General features: G+C 51.6%; 2 protein-coding genes across 2 annotated transcripts in view; one reads left to right on the top strand and one right to left on the bottom strand.

Annotated features, from left to right (window-relative positions):
- The first annotated feature begins 281 nt into the window (after nucleotides 1–281).
- On the top strand, nucleotides 282–8,419 carry MYL2 (myosin light chain 2). The gene is made up of 7 exons (XM_045534832.1): nucleotides 282–471; nucleotides 1,797–1,889; nucleotides 4,105–4,180; nucleotides 5,286–5,390; nucleotides 6,313–6,391; nucleotides 6,476–6,524; nucleotides 8,107–8,419. The coding sequence occupies exons 1-7, from the start codon at nucleotides 469–471 to the stop codon at nucleotides 8,203–8,205; spliced, it is 504 nt and encodes a 167-aa protein (XP_045390788.1). The 5' UTR covers nucleotides 282–468; the 3' UTR covers nucleotides 8,206–8,419.
- Nucleotides 8,420–9,219: 800 nt separating this feature from the next.
- Nucleotides 9,220–14,344, bottom strand: part of CCDC63 (coiled-coil domain containing 63) — a 31,909-nt gene continuing 26,784 nt past the window's right edge. Inside the window, 7 exon segments of the mRNA XM_045534722.1 lie at nucleotides 9,220–9,416; nucleotides 9,549–9,775; nucleotides 9,902–10,139; nucleotides 10,201–10,265; nucleotides 10,267–10,345; nucleotides 12,016–12,219; nucleotides 13,913–14,105. Of these exon segments, the coding sequence (XP_045390678.1) occupies nucleotides 9,220–9,416; nucleotides 9,549–9,775; nucleotides 9,902–10,139; nucleotides 10,201–10,265; nucleotides 10,267–10,345; nucleotides 12,016–12,219; nucleotides 13,913–14,105 (1,203 nt within the window).

Consider the following 14,344-nt stretch of genomic DNA (forward strand, 5'->3'; position numbering starts at 1 on the left):
GAGCACAGGGGTGTCAGATAGGTGAGGAGGGAGAGAGCCGCTCCGCTGGGGGCCCTGCAGATGCAAAGGCCCTGCGGTGGGACCCGGGTGGAGAAGTAGAGAATTTTCACCGTTTCCTCTCCCTGCCATTGTCTTTCTCAAAACTGACAGGCACAAATGTCTCCAGCCCAAGCGCTGCAGAAAGCTCACAGTATCTCTCCCTGTGACCGTGACCCAGCCGCTGTCTCTTTGACCTTGAATGCCTTTTTGGGGCTCACGTGTCACCCGGTGGCGAGTGAGCGGCCCTTACTTCAGAAGAACGGCATGGGGTGGGGGGGCCTTAGGTGGCGTCCACCTCACCTATTACTGCCAAAAGTGGTCATGGGGTTATTTTTAAACGCGAGGAGGAAGTATTTATTGTTCTGGGCTGAGGACGGCTGGGCAGCGTGTTGAATTCTTCTCGGGAAGCAGTGCTGGGTCCCTTCCACCATGGTGAGTAGCAAGGGCTCCGAGAAGCGGTGATGCCGGGTGGGTGACAAGGGGAAGCCACCCACAAGCAAAGGAGCGAAGCGGAGGGGGGAAGAAAGGCGGCTTTCCAGGACCCCAGTCCCTCGTGGAAAAAGCGCTGTTGGCTGTGTGCGGTTGGAGGAGCCCCAATCAATGCCCCCATAGGCCACAAATAACAGCAGCTCCTGGGGACTCACAAAAACAAAATAAGAGAGTTGGCTTTTTTATGGCTTGTCTACTGACCTCTCGAGGAATCAATAACTCCCAGGGCTTGCAAAATGGGATTGAACGCTTTTAAGGATCAAATTGTAATTCTTTTCTCTTGTTCAGGCAGCTGGGGAAAAGAATCTTTTTGTTTTCACCTTTTGAACTTGTGAATTTCAAAACCTTTCTTCCTGTGATGCTTGGTTAGGTGTCCCCCGCCAACCCCGCCCCAAAGCAGGCAGCCCCCAAACCAGGGTCAGCACAGGAGGGAGGTCAGGGGCACGAACTTTGGAGTCAGAATGCCCAAGTTCAACTCCAGCTCTGCCTTTTTGTGTCTGTGAGACCTTGAACAAGGAACCCAACCTCTCTGAGCCTCGGTTGCCGCCACCCCCCCAATAAAATGGGGATGATGATAATAGCATTTATGGGACAGAGCAGTTACAAGAATTAAATGAAATAATAATGATCTCTGTAGAGTGCCCAAGTGTTTGCTGTTATTTAAGCTCAGAGAGAAGTGGGTTTGGGGAGAAAGGTTACCTCACTCTTCTCTGCACTGTTGGCATGGTGCAAGGACAGAACATTTAGAGAGGAGATTTCACTGCCATTTGGATCAAGGGAAAGTTGTGGGGTGGGGGGAGCAGTTGGATTTTAACATCCTGAAAAACCGTCATCTCGTCTGGGCGTGCATCACAGCGTAGCGAGCCTGACTTTTTCTTTCCCTCCAATCAATTCTCCTTCTGCGCATTACTAAGCTTTTTGTGCAATGCCCTGGAACAAAAGCGGCTGGACCCTGCCGGGGGCTGATCCGGGGGTGTGGGCTCCATCCCCGGAGACGCACCTGCACCTTCTCTTTTGCCGCGGAGCCGCTGCAGGAGCCACGATCTCTTATGACTCCCCAGGACCCGGGTGATCTGGAGGAATTTTATGTTGTGTCCTTTTATCCCTCCGGCATCGTTGCTTTGAGATATGATGTGAGCACCATCACCCATTTCACAGATGAGCCGCCGAGCCCCTGCAAGATGGACTGACCCACCCCGAGAGGGGCCTGACCTAGTTTTCTAATTCCCAGCCTCTGACTCTTTTAATCAATGCTCTTTCCTCCCCAGGCACCTAAGAAAGCTAAGAAGAGAGCCGAGGGCACTGCCAACTCCAATGTGTTCTCCATGTTTGAACAGACCCAAATCCAGGAATTTAAGGAGGTGGGTGCGGCTGTTCCCTCACCCGCCTGCGTGGAAATCCCACCTGCTAGAGGGAACCTTCTTTTGTTCAGATTCCCAGCAGGGGCCGTTTGACTAGATGTCTTTATCTTCCCAACAATCCCTAATTCAGTCTGACTGTATGTGTGAACCTTTTAAGGAAATTATTTTTTAATTACTTTTGCTGATTATCAAAGTAAAACATATTCCTTGTTGAAAATGTAGGAAAATTTTCCAGAAAAGCACAAAGAAGAAAATAAAAACTACCTACAATTCTACTACCCAGAGAGAATCAGTTCACATTTTAGTATATACCCTCCAAGTTATTTTTGTTATCTATTTATACACTTATTAAGCAAAGTTACAATCTTCTCTGCCCACTGATTGGTACCAGCATTTTTTTCTTTTAAGAAATTCAGCATCAAAATTTCTGTCATTTATTTAAACCATTTCCTATGGTTGGATGTTACATTTGTAACTAATGTCTTCCTATTGTAAATAACACATCTTTGCTCATATCTCTGGGTATTTCCTCGTGGTAACTTCCTAAAAGCAGAACCGCTGGGCCAAAGGAACTTAAAAAACAAACAAACAAAAAGAACTAAAACCAAGCAAAACTGCTGGCCCAAATTATCCTCTAGAATTACTGCAATAATTCCTCCTCCCATCAGCCCCAAGAAGAGAGTATCTTTTTCCTACATTTTCAACAACATTGAGTATTAACAGTTAAAATTTTTTTTTTTTTTTTGCAATCTAGAGGTGTAAGGCAGTATCTCCTGGATTTCGAAGTTTACAGTTTTCTTTTATTGAACACCAGCCAGGTTGAAACCCTGTCACATTTGAAGCGAATGTGCCTTATTAAGCAAACCTAAGTACCAAGAAGGCAAAATTAAGCCACTGCCCATGGACTTGGAAGGACAGATTCTGAATTAATTTTCCGGCAGTCGTGAGGGCTCACACTGAGTCACCCGCACTCGCACTTGGCCCTCCGGAGGCAAGTGTGCCCCAGCTATGCGAGAGACGCCAGTGTGTTTGCTGTCAAAGGGGAAACCGTTTGGGGCCACCAAACAGGACATGAACACTTGCACCTTTTGTCCCCCTCAGCATTCAGATTGCCGGAATGCCACATCTGCTAAGCCACCAGGGAAAAAGAAATTCCTGGGACAAGTGTCATATCTGAACTTGAAATAGTCACTTTCCAGGGAGAAAGCTACACCCACCTCTTCTCTTCAGTCTGCCCCAACCTCTGGAATGAGATCAGCTGCCGGGGTGTGGGCCCAGGGCGTGCAAAGACTTTCAGGAACCAGCTGCAGCAAAGATGGCAAAAGAATGTAGCCATGATACCTCGTTTGTAAAATACTCAAGCATTTATAAAGCTCTGGGAGCGTCCCTGGGAGCGGGGAATGATTACTGGCCCCATTTTATAGACAGCCCAGGCTTAGGAGTGGAGAGGCCAGATCAGACCCCAGTTCTTCACTTAAAAAAAACCCCAGCTTTATGGAGATATAATTCACATACACTAAAATTCACTTTTTTTAAAGTGTACAATTCAGTGGTTTTTAGTATAGTCACAAAGTTTTATAACCATCACCACTATCTAATTTGAGAACATTTCTGTCACCTCTAAATGTGACAGAAGAAAAAAAAGAAAAAGACCCCACACGCATTAGCAGTTACTTCCCATTCCCCCTCCCCCCCCGCCCCTGGCAACCACTGATCCACTTTCTGTCTCTATAGATTTGCCTTTTTGGACATTTCATAGAAATGGAATCATACAATGTGTGTCTGGCTTCTTTCGCTGAGTGTCACGTTTCAGGGTCCGTCCATGTTGTGGCATGTGTCGGAATTTCCTCCCTTTGTATTGCTGGATAGTATTCCATCGTGCACACAGGCCACATTCTGTGTGTCCATTCCGGAGCTGATGGTCTGTAGCTGTTTCCAGTCGGGGGCTATGATGAATGACACAGCTTTGACGTGGACATATGGTTCCAGTGCTCTTGGGTATACACCTAGCAAGGGCATTGCTGGGCTCACAGTAACACTACGCCTGTCGTCTGGAGGAACTACAAGGCTCTTTTCCATTGTTAACTCTTGATCTGATGTCTAGGATGCCCCTTGAAGACCCCAGAATGTCACATCTCCTAGTCCTTGGCCCAACCTCTTGGGCAACTGTGCCCAGTTTCTCCCGCATTGACCAGCAAATGCCTCCCTCCCACAGGCCTTCACCATCATGGACCAGAACAGGGACGGCTTCATTGACAAGAATGACCTGAGAGACACCTTTGCTGCTCTCGGTACGTCGCCCCTTCGAGCCCCCGTCCCCCCTGCACGAGGGTTTCTTTATCCCATAGCCACAAGAGGCACGAGGTGGGACCATCCAAAAAGGTCAAGAGAATGTCATTTCACAAAAAAACAGCTCAACCATAACTGGCCTGTAAGATGAATTTTAGAGGATGGAAAAGAAATGTTTAGTCTTTGAGTGTCCTCAGGTATCTTTTGTCTCTTGAAGTAACTGTTTCGGTGTGAGTTTGAGGGCAATGCCAGCTCTCAATAGAAAATCTGGGAAAGTATAAAGGGGAAAACGACATTACCTGCAAGGTTACATTCCTCTGTTAACATTTCAGTCTCTTTCCTCTGTGATTTTCTAGGCACATCCATTTGGTTTTGGTTTTTTAAATAATTAGAATCATTCTACTTTGAATTCACCTTTTAAAATTTACATCTTGACAGGGTGAGCATGGAGCTTTTTCAAGATAAACATGTCCAATCTGCCACCCACCACCACTACCAACTCCCATCCTTAGAACTCAGGGGCCACCATACACAGCTGTGCAGGTTGTGCACTGCACAATTCTACAGGGCACAGCACTACTCACATTTGTAGCTACTGTAGCTTTTTATATTTAAAACATAAATTGTCTTAAGGAGGGGTGGCTTTTTCTAATTTGCACAAAAGTGGACTTGTGGTAGGACTAGAACGGGTATATCAGAATCTCTGAGGCTGTAGGTTACAGCAGGTATTACTTGAAAAATGTCCTTCAGGGGATGCTGATCTGTCTCTCCCACCTCCAACTGAGAAGGGCTAGTTTACAATATGAGCATTTCCCATTGGAGTAAAAAATTAACATATCTGTATAAAATGTTCCAGGTTCTGAAGACACTATTTTAAAAAATAACTAACCTCTCCGCACTCTGGATGTTTGGGTCGCTTCCAGTCACCTGGTTATTATAAATAACACTGTTGAGAACATCTCACATGGATCGTTGAGCGTATCCACCCTATCTCTGACTATTCCTGCACTAGATTCCTTGAAGTGGAATTACAGGGGCAAATGCCAGTGTCCTAATAGCTGTTTCTCTCCCAGCTCAGAGTCCCTGAGTGTGTGTTTCCTGCCCTAGGGCGTGTGAATGTGAAAAATGAAGAAATTGAGGATATGCTCAAGGAAGCTCCAGGTCCAATTAACTTCACTGTGTTCCTGACCATGTTTGGGGAGAAACTTAAGGGTAAGCTCGTGTGTGTGTGTGTGTGTGTGTGTGTGTGTCTGTGTGTCTGTGTGTCTTCACCTTTGGGCATGAATTAAGGCTTTAAGAGAACAGACTGGGGTTGGCAAAAGATGGATCACTTTCAAGGAGACAAAGTACCATTGGAAAAAAAGAATATAAACAGAGCACGGCACTGTGGCTCGCACCTGTAATCCTAGCACTTTGGGAGGACAAAATGGGAGGATCGCTTGAGGCCAGGAGTTTGAGACCAGCCTGAGTAAGAACAAGACTCCCGTCTCTACAAAAAAAAAAAAAAAAAAAAATAGAAAAATTAGCTAGGCATGGTGGCGCATGCCTGTAGTCCCAGCTACTCGGGAGGCTGAGGCAGGAGGATGGCTTGAGCCCAGGAGTTTGAGGTTCAGTGAGCTGTGATGACACCACTGCACTCTAGCCCAGGCAACAGAGCAAGACCCGGTCTCAAAAACAACAAACAAACCCTAAAAACAGCAACTAACATTACTCCAAGGCTTGCCCTAAGCCAGGCCTCAGGCTGAGCACTTTATACGCATGACCTCATTTAACAGCACACAGGAGGCAGGTTCTGTTCTTATTCCCAGTATACAGATGGGGAACTGAGGCTCAGACACAGAAAGTCACTGGTCTAAGGCCACACAGCCAGGCAGTGCCGGGGTCAGGATTCAGATCCTAGTCTTTCCGACTCTAGATCATGTTTGACTTTGGGTTTGCTCAGAAGTAACCGGGTCCTCAGCCTTCTCTTTCAACACACCGAGACCCAGGGCTCAGGGGGAGGTGACTTATTTCCTCCGAGCAAAGCAGCCTTGCGCTGGCCCCTTCCTCTCTGGGGGGACTTGGGCCCTGCCACTTGGGGGGCCCCGGGTTCCCAGCCACCCGTGCCACACATAAGCTCTGTTTTCTGTTTCAGGGGCGGACCCTGAGGAGACCATTCTCAACGCGTTCAAGGTGTTTGACCCCGAAGGCAAGGGGGTGCTGAAGGCTGATTAGTGAGTGGAGTGGGGTCTGTGGGGGGGTGGGTCCTGCCTCCCCCACACGTACACCTGACACCAACACCTGCTCTCCCTCCGCAGCGTTCGGGAGATGCTGACCACGCAGGCGGACAGGTTTTCCAAGGATGAGGTAATGGGGTCCTTTGGCCACTCCCTGCACCCCCGTTCCTGGGCTCACCCTCCAGGGGCTCTGCCTCCCTCTCTAGTCTAAATCACCCCTGATCCCCCAGCGAGAGAGAACTAGCTATCATTTACTGAACACTTGCCTCACTGCATTCTTTCAATCACCCTATGAGGTAGAGACTAATATTATTGTCATTTTATTCAGATAGGGAAACTGAGGCCCATGGAAGTAAAGTCACTTGCCAAAAATATCAACACCAATGCTAAATGCCAGAGCCTGGATTCAAACCCAGGTCTGTCTGACTCCAGGTTCTGCCTTCCTCACAATGCATAGAGACCTGGATAGAGAATCAGTTTACTACGGTGTGAGGGGTCGCCACATACAGTCGTGTAAGTTGTGCACTGCACAACCCTCTGGGATGCCAGTCTTATAAAATTCATCATAGACTGTATATCTGGTTTTGCAATAGTTTTTCCAGCAGGCGGCAATAAAGTGTCTTATTATAATTTTTTAAAAATCAGTATATATGAACTTTTTCTGGCAAGTGCAGCAACATGTCTGGAAGAAGGGGCATTTGCCAAGGTTCACATGCGTAAGCAATGGTCCTGCCGGCCTTATTAGTGAACCTTAAATGAGTTTATTTAAAATAGTCCCTGTGTAGCTTCTCAGGCCTGTTTCCAAGTTCCACATTTTACTAAACATTGTATTTAGATTTACTCCTTCCCAAAACTCAAGCAGTTAAAAGAGCTGCCTTCACCTTCCCCCAGCTGTGTGACTTTGGACAAGCTCCTTGACCTCTCTGTGCCTCAGTTTCCTCATCTGTGAAGTGGGAATAATAATAGAACTACCTCACAGTATATTGCGAGGATTCAACAAGTTAATCTGTGTTAAAGTGCTGACATGTGTAAGGGGAATATAAGTGTTAACTAGTAACAGCCAACGCGTTTTTTAAAAAAATAACTAGCCAATGGGGAAACTGCATGTAAAAAAGAATCTATATTTCTGACCTCCCTGCCCATGTGGCCACATGCAGCTGGCTGTGAGCATCTGTCACCTCTGAAGATGGGTCACGTGTCTCCATTTAGCCACAGCACCCACGGGCCCATCTTTGTCCCTTACATAAACTGCCCTTGGAACACTCAAGTTCTCGATTCCCGCTTTACCCTGGTTGAAGGTTGTTTCCAGAACATCCCTGCAGGATGTTTACTTGGGAGGGGACTTGGGGTCAGTGCCTGGGGAAGGAAGGGCAGGGAAGAAGGAGTGCATGGGGGGAGATGTTGAGCCAAGGTTCAGGCTTGAAGACAGCCATGGCTGACGCACCCTGGAGCCCGGGGACTAGCAGAGCCCTTCTGAGAAGTCCCAGGTTGGGCGAGGTGGCCCGGCCCTTTCACCCCTGGCTGTGGGCTGCCCCTAGGAGGGCATGATCTCAGGAGAGGGTCTCTCTGCAGCAGCTGGGCAACAAGTCCTTTCCTGGAGGGGCTCGGAGTGGCCATCCCCACACCCCCACGCCCCAGCTGCCTCCCCACTCGGCCCCGACCTCCTGGTTCCCCTCCCCTCGCCTCCAGCACATCTTGCTGGTTGATTGCAGGTTGACCAGATGTTCAATGCCTTCCCCCCCGACGTGACTGGCAACTTGGACTACAAGAACCTGGTGCACATCATCACCCACGGAGAAGAGAAGGACTAAAAGGGGCTCGCCGCCCCGCCCGGGCTCACCTTTGCAGGGTGGGCTTGGCCCTCCTCCCTATGCCCCACCCCTGGCCTGTTGGCCCCGCAGCTGCCCCCATTTATCCACCCCCATCTTCTTTGCAGCCTGGGTGGCTTATGATACCACATGGCCACACGTACTGCAGCTGGAAATCCACCCAGAGCCCAAGTTTAAATAAACAGGAGGTCGTGTATATGGTCATGGTGCTCCTCTGCCAGCTAGAAGCATCTTGAGTAATGAAAGCAAAGGCGGCATATAAGCCAGTGATGACCCTGCTGTCATTACTATTATTATTGAATCTTAGTGACTCTTTATTTAATATAGACCTTTGCAGCCACTCAGGACTGTTTCTCTCAAGGGCTACATTTTAATGGAATGTCACCTGGATGAACACAGCCCTCCCTTCCATGTACAGGCCTAGCTTCCATGACATCCTTTCCCTTGGGACACCATCAGGACGTTTCTCCCATGGGTATGTTAACATGGGCCCCATGACAATGAAAGGAGGTGGCCTCACACACACGCTAAGAATGTGGCTTATTTGACAAAAATGACATCTGCTAATCATAAGAGGTTGACTTCTAGTTTCAGATAAAGCAGACGCTGTCTGTACTCCTCTCCTGGCAAACTGTGGGAGGGGTACTGATTTCTGACCCTCTCTGGGGTCCAGGCCTGGGTGTGAGTGGACCCTTGATTTTGAGTGACCAAAGTCATGGCGGAAGCATTCAGGTCTATATGGCAGCGAGAATCCCAACTTAGGAAACCAGTGGGTTCTCATAACTAAGAAGTCCAAGGGCTTCAGGCACAGCTGCATCCAGGAGCTCAAACACCGCGGTCAGAACCTGAGGCGGCCTCTCCACTGCCCTGCTTTCCTTCATGCTGCTCTGCTCTCCGCGGTGGCAGAACAGCTACAACTGCCCCCGGCTGCCTTCTGTCCCCTCAGCAGTCCCAGGGCAAACAGGGCACCCCCGTCCCCCCAGCTCCACACAAGCATCAGAACAGCACCCCTGGGGGCTCTCCGGGACCTGAGCCGCCCCAGCCCATCGCCGGGGTCTGGGCGGTGGCGCGCTCTGCCGGGCGGGCCTGGGCCACACGATCAGCCCCTCCGACCACACGCCGGCAGGGGGGAGCGGGGATCCCCCAAAGGAAAACCGAGAGGAAGCGGAAAGGGGGCGTCGGGCGCTCTGAGCCTGCAAGAGAAGCCCAAGAACTCAGGACACACCGAAGTTAACACCCTGCTGGGAAGAAAGAGCCGGGACTGGGGGTGGCGCGGGGCTGGGGCCACGCGGGAGGGAGGCAGGGCGGGGGCGGAGGAGCCGGACTCGGGAACAAGGACAGCGCCACCCCGGGAGGCGCTCGGGGCCAGGCCGCCGCTGCAACTGAAGAAATCGCCCCCTGGCTGTCGCGGACTGGCGCCCTGGTGGGCAGGGACCCAGGCGAGTCAGCGCCCCCCCCCGACCCAGGATGACCCCAGCCCTCAGGGACCCGCAGCCCCGCAGCCTCCGTCCGCTCCAGGCACGGCCCGGCAGCGAACGCGACACTGGGGCTCCTGGGGGCGCCGGGTCAGGACGCTCGCTGAGGGTCGCCCGTGGTGCAGGGCGGGACACGGCATGACACGCTCGCCCGCGGGGGACAGAGACACACACGACACACGCAGACATGCGCGGAGCCCCACGTGGCTCTGGGGTCTCGGGGCAACACTGTGGCTCCCCCGTGGCCCTGCGCCCTGCTCGTTCCCGCTTCGCCGGGTGGCCCCGGGGAGGGGTAGCCCGTGCCCGTCACCGCCTCAGAGGTCCCCAGGGCCCGTGTGGACCCCACGCAATTCTTGTCGCCCACGCCCGCTTTCCGCCCCGCCCCCTCCCCGCAAGCGGCTCCCGCAGCCCGGGGCTCTCGGCGACGAGCGTGGAGGGGCGCTGCGCTTGCGGGACAAAACATTTATTCTTTCCGGTCACGGTACAATTGCGGCCCCGTCACCTCGCAGCGTCAGCTTCTTCCTGGACCTGAGCTCGTCCGCCCTCTCGGGCAGGCTGTCCGGGCGCGTCCCGGCTCCGAGCCTCCCTCTGCGCGAAGCTGTCCCGCACCAGCTGCCGCAGGCTGCCGCGGGCCAGGGGCTGCTCCGCTGCGCCGAGGCAAGAGGCGTGAGGCCTTTGGAACTCAGGCCCGGCCCGGGGCCGCCCTCCCGGGGACTCGGTCTCCTGGTCCCGCTCACGGCTGCCCAAGGCAAGGACGCCCGAGCCTGGTTTGGTGTCCCTCTCCCGCGCTCCCGAGCGCAGTGTGAAAATTCTCAGGTCTCAGGGAGGGGAGGGTGGGCACGAGCGTCCTTCTCAGGGATGCCCAGACAATGACTGCTTTTCTCCTCCCAGACAAGGATGTGAAGGATGTTTGGTTTAATATCAAGGACACAGGGCCACCATGTGCAGTTATTTAGGATGTGCACTGCACAAGGACAACGATACCTAGAGGTGAACGGATGCGCTGAAATCTAGCCCCCACTTGACTGTGAAGCCGTGTCTACCCAGAGGGGCCTCTTTTCCTAATTAATCTACCCAGAAGTGGCACCTCTTCTAATTCACACCTACAGGCCACAGGGGCTAGGGGGCTAGGAGAACACAATGTTTACCAACCCTGCCTTGAACGGAAGTGAAGACGTTATCTGTAAGTTCCTGATCTTGTGAGGACAGCTTTCCCAGCTGCTGTGTCCCGCCCCACCCCCAGCCCTCCCATTTTAGGAAACTCCAAAGGGCCAAGGGAGTTGTGCTAAGGCGTGTGACATCTGACTTACCTTTCATACCCGATAAAACAAAGGGAGCTGTGTGCGTGTGTCTGTGTGGTGGGGGTCTGCCCCCTCCACCCGAGCACCCCTGAAATGCCGCAGTGGCCTCATCACAGCTCACAGCAACCTCCAACTCCTGGGCTCAAGTGATCCTCCCGCCTCAGCCTCCCAAGTAGCTGAGACTACAGTAGGCATGTGCCACCACGCCTGGCTAATTTTTCTATTTTTAGTAGAGACAAGGTCTTGCTCTTGCTCAAGCTGGCCTCGAACTCCTGAGCTCAAACAATCCTCCCGCCTCGGCCTCCCAGAGTGTTAGGATTACAGGCGTGAGCCACTGTGCCCAGCCTCAAGATTCTTTTAAAATGATTAAAAAGTAGTTGTGATCTTTTTTTTTTTTTTTTTTTTGAGACAGAGTCTCACTCTGTTGCCCGGGCTAGAGGGAGTGCCGTGGCATCACGTCGCTCACAGCAACCTCAAACTCCTGGGCTCGAGCGATCCTCCTGCCTCAGCCTCCCAAGTAGCTGGGACTACAGGCATGCGCCACCATGCCCGGCTAATTTTTCTATATATATATTTTAGCTGTCCATATAATTTCTTTCTATTTTTAGTAGAGACAAGGTCTTGCTCTTGCTCAGGCTGGTCTCAAACTGCTGAGCTCAAACAGTCCACCCGCCTCGGCCTCCCAGAGTGCTAGGATTATAGGCGTGAGCCACTGCACCTGGCCTTGATCTTTAAAAAAATACACAGGGTAACTAAACTCTGGGATCTGTGGCCAGGTCACCCTCACACCATAGGAAGCAGAGTCCACAAGTGAAGGATGTCAAGTGGCCACAGCCAAAATGGTACCCAAGGGAAATGACAGGCCCATGAGGGCTCATCAAGACAGGGAAACTGAGGCCCAGCCCTGCAGCCCTCTCAGGCACCTGGACACAGCATCGCCAGCCCTGAAGGCACAAGTTTTCTAGGAACCTCAACCCAGCGACCTGCACCGATGGGGACAGACAGAGAGAACTCACCATCATCCAACCTGTCGCTGAAGGGATCTGCCCCGAGCACCGGCGGGACAACCTTGATGGGTTCTGGGGGCTTGAGGAGGGCAGAGCCCCCCCAGAAAGGGTTGACAAAGGGCGTCAGGATATCGGTCTCGGCCCTGTCCATGTCCAGGATCCGCCTGTAGGACTCTAGCACCAGCAGGTCGTTGGTCTTCTTTTCAATGATGGCTGGAAAACAAGAAGCAGGACCAGGATGGCCGCCCAGAGGCCCGTTCCGGGGGGTGCTGCCCCCCGCTGGACAGGAAGGGAAGGGCAGGAAGGACAGGGGGGAGGTCACAGGCTCCTACAAGGACGTGGGCTTTCTCCTGGCTTATGCCAGACATTCTCATGGGGACGTCCCCCGTAGAGGGTGGAATGTGGTTCTTGCGAGGCAAAAATCAACTCCTTAACGTATCAAGCACGGGTATACATACAGGACATAAACAGACACACAGTATATCCATGGGATTAAAGTGTCATGAGAAGGGACAATCAGGAAAAGAATAGAGGCTTCCTGTGGGAGGAGGGTGATAATGAAAAGAAGCTTGAGAAACACTGGGTGACACTGAAAATTGAGAGCTGGGGACAGCCCGGCCCTCCACTACTGTGCTGGCTTTTCCCTAGCGCTCTCTGTCTCAGGCCTCCAGGTCTTTGTTCATGCTGTTCCTTAGTCCTAGAACGCCCTTCCCTACATCCTTGCTGCAGTAACCCCTATTGGTATTTTAAGCCTTAAGTCAGGCCTCACGCCCGCAGGAATGTTGCCCTGATCTGCCTTCTTCGGGAGAGCTGCCCTTCCCACTGTGTTTCCATAGCCCCGTGCAGCCACGAGACTTAGTCGTTCACTCATTAGCCACGCGCTGTGCTAGATACTGGGGGTGCAATGCAAGAAAAACAAAACTGTGACAATAACAGCAACGAAGACGCAGCCCTGGCCCTAATGAAACTTCTTCAGTGTGTACGGAGGGAGAAAGACAAGGTAAACCAGTGAGCAGATACACGTAGGCATCCCTCACTACCCCGATGTTCATTTCTGAATTCCACAACTACTGGATTTGGATTTTCTAAAAAAAATAAACCTCACACTGTCCAACTGTTGCCATTCTATCTAAAAATCAGAGACCAAGAATATTTGCAACTGAAACTGGCTATTGGATCTCAGGAACCTCATAGATTCAGACAGTGAAAGCTGTCAGCAAAGAGACAAATAGTAGGACAGCCGTGAGAGGCAGCTTCAGCCGGGGCAGAGGAAGGAGGCCTTGCTGGAGAGAGGACAATGAAACTGAGATCTGAGAACAAGGAGGAACTGGGCATGAGACAAGTCTTCCAAGAATAGCCTGTGCAAAGGCCCTGAGGTGGGAATGAGATGCAGCAGCAGCCGGGAAGACTGGAAGACAGACAGGACAACGGTGTGGCTAGAGGTGGTAAGCAGGGAGGGGGGAGCAGGGCAAGAGGAGATGAGAAATGTTAGCAGTGTCCGGTGACGGGCTGTGTGCAGAAAGAGTGAACACGGCAGGGCTGAGGCTCTCTGTCTCCTCTGAAAGGTCACTGACCAGGTTGGCCCTCGGCCGGCATCTGGGAACTTGGATTTCAGGAGCGTTCCCACCACCATCAACTGATAGGAAGTGGCTCACCATGCCGAAACTGTTTGCACAAATGATGTGTTTAATGCAAAACACCGTGTTCCCCCTTTCCCTTTTCTGATGTTGCTTTCACGGTAATAAATCACAGCCATAAGTATGGCTGTATGCTGAGTCCTCCCAGCAAATCGCTGAATGTGGTGGGAGGGCAAATCACTACCTCCAAAAGAACAAGTCCTCATGCCTGGTCACAGAAAGCTCTGGAAATGGTTGCTAAGAGTCCAGCAGGCCCCAGCACGACTCACCAAAATACTGAGGAAGGTTGATGTCGGTGATCTTCCCCGTCTCCCCTAACTGCCCCAGGATCTTGGTGGCGTCACAGTTTATCTTCTTAAACAGATGTCCCACTGAGTTCTTGAGACGCTCCAGAGTGTTGTTGGTCTCCCTGCATTTGCTCTCATACATGTCTGCCTCTTCCGTGGTCTTCCTCAGTTTCTCCTGGTGGCAGAACCCAGTTCCCACCACGGGTCAGCCTCCCAGGAGGACATCAGGGGAAAGGAGCTTGGGGGACCCTCAGGGGCCAGGGTCTCCAAGCTGCAGGTTTTCACACCTCTCAGGGGGCATGAGACCAACTTCATGAGCTTCCATCCCATTTTTCAAACAATGAAATAAAATAGAACAGTGAAAAAGGAAGAGAAATACTAGTGTGCATTAAGGGTCATGAGGATAAATACTGT

This window comes from Lemur catta, chromosome 21, assembly GCF_020740605.2.
Source record: "Lemur catta isolate mLemCat1 chromosome 21, mLemCat1.pri, whole genome shotgun sequence".
Classification (NCBI taxonomy): Eukaryota; Metazoa; Chordata; class Mammalia; order Primates; family Lemuridae; genus Lemur; species Lemur catta.

Bases quoted from the DNA above. Each gene is read 5' to 3' on its own strand.
- MYL2 (XM_045534832.1), top strand. The intron at 5,391-6,312 runs GTAAGCTCGTGT...TTTCTGTTTCAG, and splicing joins GTTTGGGGAGAAACTTAAGG to GGGCGGACCCTGAGGAGACC. The intron at 6,392-6,475 runs GTGAGTGGAGTG...CTCCCTCCGCAG, and splicing joins GGGGTGCTGAAGGCTGATTA to CGTTCGGGAGATGCTGACCA.